Below are 8,611 nucleotides of genomic sequence, written 5' to 3' on the forward strand. Positions count from 1 at the left end.
AATAGGGAGTTACTAGCTGTCAAGCTGGCGCTGGAGGAGTGGCGTCACTGGTTAGAGGGTGCAGAGTTTCCATTTATTGTTTGGACTGACCATAAAAATCTGGAGTATATCCGCATCGCTAAGAGAATAAATTCCAGGCAGGCTCACTGGGCATTATTTTTTGGACGTTTCAGGTTTACCATTTCGTATCGCCCGGGCTCTAAGAATGGTAAACCTGACGCGCTGTCGCGGATCTTTGAGGCTAAGGCTAGTCCCTCCCCCCCTGTGGCTATTCTGCATCCCGAACGGGTTGCGGCGGCGGTCACCTGGGGGGTGGAGTCCAAGGTCCGCACTGCGCTACGCGACGCTATGGTTGCCCAGAGAGTCTGCTGTTCGTGCCTGAGTCAGTCCGAACTGCCGTCCTACAGTGGGGCCACTCCTCTAGCCTAGCGTGCCACCCTGGAGCGACTGTACGTATAGGTTAATCAAGTAGTGTTTTTGGTGGCCGTCCGCGGCGCGGGATGCTCGACGGCTCGTGTCGGCCTGTCCGATTTGTTCTGCAGGTAAGGGCTCCAATCGTCCCCCAGTAGGGCTACTCCAGCCGCTGTCAGTCCCTTCGCGAACCTGGTCACACATAGCGATGGACTTTGTTACTGGTTTGCCCCCTTCTAATGGCAAGACGGTAGTCCTCACTGTGGTGGACAGGTTCTCAAAGGCGACCCACTTTATTCCCCTCCCGAGGGAGACAGCGACTATTGTCTAGGATAACGTGTTCCGTATTCATGGCCTCCCAGTGGATGTGGTTTCTGACAGGGGTCCCCAGTTTGTGTCTAAATTTTGGACAGAGTTCTGTCGACAGCTGGGGGCGACTGCAAGCCTATCCTCCAGATATCACCCGCAGACTAATGGTCAGGCTGAGCGTGCCAACTAGGACTTGGAGAGTGTGCTGCGCTGTGTGGCGTCTGCCGAACCGTCATCTTGGAGTTCCAGGTTAACCATGGTCGAATATGTGCATAACTCCCTCCCTGTGTCGTCTACGGGTTTATCTCCCTTCCAGTGCTGTTTAGGCTACCAGCCACCATTATTCCCCTCTCAAGAATCCGATGCCGTTGTTCCTTCCGCGCATGCATTTATTCAGAGATGCCTCCGTACTTGGAGGATCGCCAGAGAAGCCCTTACTCGGACTGGCGAGAGGAACAAGGCGTCAGCGGGCCGTCACTGTACCAAGCCCCCACTTTACGTGTGTGGTCAGAAGGTCTGGTTGTCTTCTAAGGACATCAACTTCAGTCTTCCCTCGCGTAAACTGGGACCCAAATTTGTTGGACCGTTTATGATTTCTAAAGTGCTCAGTCCGGTGAAGGTGCGGCTCAAATTAACCCCTCAGTTTAAAAAGATTCACCGGGTTTTCCATGTTTCTACGATCAAACCCGTCTTTCGCTCCCCCCTCTAGCCCCTGATCTCCGCCCCGAAGCCTCCTAGACTCATCGAGGGGTTGCCAGCCTATACGGTGCGGCGGCTCATTGATGTGAGGCGTAAGGGTAGAGGTTACCAATACCTGGTAGACTGGGAGGGTTATGGTTCGGAGAAGAGATGTTGGATTCCGGCTCGTGACGTTCTGGACCGCGCTCTCATTGATCAGTTTCATCAGCGTCATGGTAAGTCCTCCGGGGACGCCAGGAGGTGCCTTCTTGGCTCCTCGTGCTGTCTGTGTTGTCCTGTCATGTTTGGCAGCTTGTGGTCTGAGCAATCAGTGCTGATCGTGCAGCGGGGGGCACGGATCACGAGCTGATGCCTCCCCCACCTATCGCTCATTCTCCCACTCCCATATATGTCCCTGTTTTTCCGTTCCTCGTTGTGAGTAGATTGTTTTGTCCGTACTCGTGTTGTGTGTATGAGAACCTCACTTCTCAAATTCTGACTCTCTGTTCCCTTGTGCTACAGGACTCGTAGCACGGAGATCCAGCAGCTTGTGTGATCCGCACACGCTGCTGGCCAGCTCTGGAATCTCCGCTTCCTTAAGCCGCCGTTATATATTGTTTATGTTATTTTGTGTTTTGGTGGCGAAAATAAAAGTTTTCTCCTGCTCACTCTGCATCTGAGTCCATCTACACTCTCGCCGTGACAGACTGTTTATGACCATGTCTATGAATAAAGCTTTGCGTATGGATCTGCAGGTCTCACATCTCGTTCACCCTGTTTTCTTTACTGTCACGTTTCTGTTGTATTTGGTTTGGTGTCTGTGTTCCAGTTTGCCTGTGTTCACTTGTTTGTTTCCATGGTTTTTCATTAATTAGCTCCACACCTGTTTCTGTTTCTCTCTGATTACATTTCTAGTATTTAAAACCTGTGTTCGCCCCTGTTCCTTTGTCTGCCTTTGATTTAATTTGAGTCTGGTTTTGCTTGTTTTCTCCTGTGGATTATTAAAAAACTCTCTTGGATGATACTCCTTTGTTGTGCGCCTTGTTTAGCACACACACCCGTGATAGGACAGCAGACCTAGAGTAGATTTATTTGCGGCGTTTTTTTCCTTTTCATTTTTTCATTATTTCCTCTCCTCCCGGATGGATATTCCCGCCGTCCAGCTTCTCTGTCTGAAGAAAAGTGATTGCTCCTTCGAGGACCACACAAGAGATTTTATAGAACTGGCTAATCTCACCACCCTCCCGGACCGCTCGCTTTGTATTTTTAACGAAATCAGCCTCTGCGAGCGGTCCTCGAGGGAGTTTTGCCGCATTTGTGGAGTGGGTGCTGGAGAATAATGGACTGTATTTCTCTGTCTGCCCTGCTGAGGAGGACATCTCCAGCCCCATTCCTGAGCCAGAGCCCAGCCAACCTTCATCCCACTGCACAGAGCACACGCCAGCTCCCACCACGATTAAATCGCCAGTGCCGGATAAAGCAACAGAGCGGAACATCGCCCCGGAGCCTGAGTTCGATGACGCAACTGACTACATGTGTGAGCCAGTGAACTGCAATTGCCCTCTGGGAGTTATTATGAGGAACTAATGGACATCTTCTAAAGAGGACTTGATAGACTGGTTTGGGGAGGCTCTGTCCAGCTCTCCTGTGTCTCCACTGATTCCGTCCAGCTCTCCTATGTCTCCTAAGCTCCCTAGGACTCTTAAGCTCCCACAAAGTCTTCCTCTCCCACCTCCTCTCTTAAGACTCGGGCTCCCTCATCCCTCTGGCTATGCCTTGGACAGTCGTCGACCATCCGCCGCCTTGAGACTCCACTCCTCTTGCTTTGCCTTGTCACTCCGTCCCTCTGGCTCTGTCAGGCTCCTCCTTCCCTATGGCTCCACCTTCATCCTCAGTTGCACCGGCTCCACTGCACTCTTCTGGATCCCCGTCTCAGCCTCTGTCACCTGAGCCTTCATCTCCGCCTTGGCCCTCCGGATCCTCTGTGTTGCCCTGGCTCTCCATCTGCTCGGCTTCATCCTGGGCTCCTCGTCCATTGGTTCTGTCTCCATCAGTCTGCCCCCTGGAGTTGTCAGCCCTTCCTCCACCATGGCTCCGCCCTCCATCTACTCCGCCCTGGCCCTATGAACTATGCCCTTTTCCTATTGCCTCTCACCTGCCCCACACCCACCTCCTGGTCCCGTGCGTCCCTCAATCATACAGGTCTCTACTCGGAAGGTGGTCCCACTTTATATTGTGTCCCTAATACCTGTGTACTTACATAGTAATAGATGTGTATGTAGTATGTAACCACAGTGTAAATACATATTGGTACAGAGTATCTACAGCTCTAATGTTTGTGTAACTACACACATGTGACAACCCTCAGAATGGTATGTGTAATTACAAATGTGTAACAGGATTAACAACACTTTTTGGTAAAGAAAGTGTTACACTTTAAATTAAGTAAACAATTCCTATGGATTTATCATGCAATTACTCTGATACACAGCAGCTGCCAGTAAGTTAGGCTTTACATATAAATTGTAGTTGGTGTCCAGAATGTTACACTTTATATTAAATGGACAGTTCCTGAGGAGTTACCATGTAAATACACTGGTATTACAGTGGTGCACCAACTCCACCAACTCGAGATCCAACTCCTCCCACTTTACATAGCCCTAAACCTACCCGTTTCCACCCCCTGGATCCCATTTGCACCCCTACAACTACCCATCTCCACCCCCTGGATCAAATAGTTCCAATTACTCTAATACATACTGTTGTTACAAAATTTAGTTATATAATTCCTGTTACACGAGTACCTAGTGATGTGGAAAAAAGTGTTGTTACCGATGTCCTGTTACACATTTGTAATTACACATACCATTCTGAGGGTTGTTACATGTGTGTAGTTACAGAAATATTACAGCTGTAGATACTATGTACCAATGTGTACTTACACTGTGGTTACATACTACATACACATCTAGTTACTATGTATATAAACAGGTATTAAGGACACAATATAAAGTGGGATCAAAATATTTTCTATGAAAACATACCCTGGCAATGACAAATAGCTTTGGTTTTATATTTAATTTGATTACGTTAATGTTATAAGTTGAGATTTACAAGAAATATTTTAACTGCTACTATGTAAAAGAATACTGCTGTAAAAAAGCACCTTATTTGTTTAAAGTGTTTGCAAACCAAATGTTATTGCACTTTTGTTCATATAGCAGTACGTTTAAATCAAAAAATTGCATACTACTTTTGAATTCATTATTGACTTTTGTGCATAACAATGTGATTAATTTTAATCGTTGCCCATATAATTAACACAGTTTTAAACCTGCCTTATTTAAAAGCAATTCATTTGAGTATATACATTATAAATAGAAAGCTATGTTTCATGGAAGACGCAAATAAAACAAACTAAATCTGTGATGTGGTGGGCAAAATTATCAATCCGTACAATACTGATACTGTATTGAGAGGTTACGTAATATTTATTTTAGATTAACAACTGTGCTGTTTAAATAAGTGAAAATAACTTATTTTTCAATAAATAAATTACTGATCATGTTCTTTAATGTTGTTTAGTATGTTCAAAAATAGTTCAAAAGTACATGGGTAAGTTTAGGAATATTTAAAGGGTCAATATTTAATCTTAAATGGCTATATAAAATGATCTATATCCAGCAATTACATAAGAGTTCAGTTTAATAGATATATTAGGAGTGGGGTCGAATCTGTGATTCAGGTCTTAGAACTTGGTATTAGATTTAAAAAAAAAAAAAGAAAGAAATTCATCTGCCTTTCCAGACATGGAGATTAAATGCTTTATCAGTCTGAATTTAAGTCTACCTGTATATATTAATATGTCATTCACTAAGTATAATTCTTTATTTCATGATACAGTATTTACACATAATTTTAAACTTCTTTTACGAATCTCTTTGAGTTTTAATACATAGACTAAAGGATTGAAAAGAGGTGGTAATATCAGCAGCAGCAAGGCAAAAACAACATAGACACTCTCTGGGACATTGCTTGAGCCGTATCTGCTGTACATTGCATCAAAAAACACAGTAAAACTACAATTCATTATTGAAAATAAATGTGGAACACATGTCTGCCAAAATTTTCTTCTGTTTTCTAGAGATGCTTTACATGCAACAATAAGTTTTATATAAGACAAAATAATTAAAGCTGTAAGACAAATATAAAATAATAAAACAATCAATGCCATGAGGTTATTAATATCCACTGATTCACAAGAGAGTTTTACAATTGACCAGTTGTCACAGTATAATTTGTCAATATGATATTTACACACTGCCAACCTATTTAACAGCACTACTCCAATGAACATACAAATAAATGGTACAGTCCAACAGAATAGGAGTAATATGCTACATGTATTTTTGGTAAGTTTTGAGTGATAGCCCAAAGGTTGACATATGGCCACATGTCTGTCATATGCCATCACTGCTAATGTTGTACATTCACACATAGCTGAACTGTAGATCACGAAAGCTTGGAGGCTGCACATAAAAGAAGGAATCACATATGAATCCAGAATTAAATCATGCAGGAATTTAGGATAAAATCCTGCTGCTCCATATAGATAATTGACACATAAATTGCACAAGAAAATGTACATTGGTTCATGAAGGGCTCTCTCCAAAACAATGACTACACTAAGCCAAATGTTCATTAACAGTATCAAACCATAGAGAAGCAAAAAAGATGTAAAATATATATGCCGATATGATTTGGAGCCTTTTGGTTCTATCAGAGTGTAGATTGCAAAATAGGTCTGGTTGGTCATAGTCTATTTGTGTTAATCCAAAAATTGAATTCCTAAATGTTTCCAGGTTGAGACCAAAAGTCCTTGATCAACACTAACAGCAATATTCCAGCTTGAAAATATGACCTCAAAAATTACACATTCTCTATAAACACAATTAGTAAACCATTGGTGGGTTGCTATCTTGCATGCTGAAAATCATGAAATGGGTGAGGCATTCATTGTTCATTGATGTGCATATAAATAACTTTTATAATGCTCTGGAAAATTCTCTGAGGTTCCTAATAAAACCCCAGGGTTTCGATGAACTTTGCTAGTCTTTGTGCTGTGCTTTTCATAACATGTCCTTTCTATAAATATATATTTAGAAAAAATATATTGTTGATATAAGTTTTAACAATGGATTTGTTGTTAAAGTAATTCTTAGTGATTATCTATATTTATGGAAAATCACATACTACACTTTACTTGTTATTAACATGAAACCCCTGAAACCAAAGCTAAAGTGGAATGAAATATCATTTAAATTCAGTTTCTCTATTGTCCCACAGTGTTACATACTAAATATTGCACCAATAACCCTGTTTTGTCTTGCTATAAAATCAGTTTTACTAATTACATATTCATATAAATCATCTTAAATAAATTAATGTATTCTAAAATACAAGCTAAAGGAATTAAAATAACTGAGAAAAATTTATGAGGCACACGTCTACCAGAATTTCCTTCTGCATTCTAATGATGCTTTACATACATCATAATTACAACAAAGAGGCCCAAATAAAATAACACAGAAAAGAATCCATATTGATGAAAGTTGGTTCATTTGAATTTTACCATTGACCAGTTGTCACAATACATTTAATCACAATTAAATTTACACAATGTTATCCTATTTGACAAGAAATATGCAATGAGCATCATAATAAATGGTGCAATCAACAGAAGGCAAGTAATATGCCACATGAAAATGTGTTTCTCTTTGAGTGATAGTGAAGGGAATATGCCATCACTACTAATGCACAATATTCACACATTGCTGAAATAGATTACAAAAAGGCATGCATACAAGAAGGAATCACATGTGAGTTCCGTAATTAAATCATGCAGGAATTTTGGAAAGTATCCAGTGGCTCTACATGGTCCATTTATACACAGATTACAGATTACAGTACAAAAATGTACATTGATTCACACAGATTACACAGAAAAATGTACATTAGTTCATGAAGGGCTTTCTCCTAGACAATGACCACACTGAGCCAAATGTTCACAAACAGTTTCATAATATAAAGGAACAAAAAGCATTTATTAAATGTATCATAAGACCATGGATCCGTTTGGGTTTAATAATTTAGTCATCCTACCATCTAGTTTACCATCTAGTATACCATGCTGCAATACAGCATGTTACAAAAATTTAAATAAACTTAAAGTTAACCATTTTGCTTTCAATTAGCAACTGTGAAGCACCTGAGGATCATAGAATTCATGTACTCAGAAGTAAATCAAATCAGTTTTAATTAATTCACTGATATTTCAGAGCTATGCAATAAACATCTGCTTTATCTACGATGCAGCGATCTGGTCAAGTTTTTCCTTTATATATTTAGATGCATAGTACTCAGAATAAACTATATTTGTCACTGGTAGCCATATAATAATTGTATTAATATAGTTAAACTTAATTGTCTGTCTAGCTGATTAAATCTTGTTTTAAAGTAAGTGTTGGCACTTTCAATTCATTGTGTTGAGTGTAGGTTCAGCTTTAGTACTGAGTTATTAGCTAGTTATGTAACTGGTATAATAAGTATATAGTAAAGACGGAACAGGACTGTAAAATAAAGTGCTACCCAACAGCAATAAACATTCTGTATCCTGTACATTAAAATTGTTGCTTAATCTGCTTGTGAAAAGACAAAGAGAAGTGAAAACACATCTGGGTGACAAGGTTCACAACTGCTGTCCCCCATTTTATGGATTGCTTCTCCATCTATACCGTGGCATTGCTGCAGAAGTAGGCCTACATTAAATATAAGCCACATTAAATGTTTGCTATTTTACATCTGAGCACATTTATCATATCCTAATTCAAGCTGAATAGTCTTTGGTCTAAAGTTATTTAAATAATTTTGCCTTGTAGTGTTATGCAATATACACTTAGTAAAGATGGATAACTTCACAAACATTGCAACTTGCTTGTCTCACAGCATTAGACAATGTTTACAATTAAAATGGCCTGAGAGGAGAATAAAGAGAACCAGAGGTCATTATCTATCATGGGTTTGATAATTGTCCCCCTTGGGCTATAATTTCTCAGTTTGGTCCCATGTGAGAACCATGGACAGATCACAGAGCTCTTCATAGTGATGACAGTCAGGCCACAATATCTGACCATGTGTCATAAAGTGTGTTAGC

General features: G+C 40.8%; 1 protein-coding gene across 1 annotated transcript; it reads right to left on the reverse strand.

Moving 5' to 3' along the window:
* Window positions 1-5,290: 5,290 nt before the first annotated feature.
* On the reverse strand, window positions 5,291-6,214 carry LOC306862296 (olfactory receptor 2A12-like; the record flags this gene model as incomplete). The annotated part of the gene is made up of 1 exon (XM_079405037.1): window positions 5,291-6,214. One exon carries the CDS (start codon window positions 6,212-6,214, stop codon window positions 5,291-5,293), a length of 924 nt encoding a protein of 307 aa, XP_079261163.1.
* Window positions 6,215-8,611: the final 2,397 nt, after the last annotated feature.

The sequence above is a fragment of the Barbus barbus genome (genome assembly GCF_936440315.1).
Source record: "Barbus barbus genome assembly, chromosome: 43".
In the NCBI taxonomy this organism is placed as follows: Eukaryota; Metazoa; Chordata; class Actinopteri; order Cypriniformes; family Cyprinidae; genus Barbus; species Barbus barbus.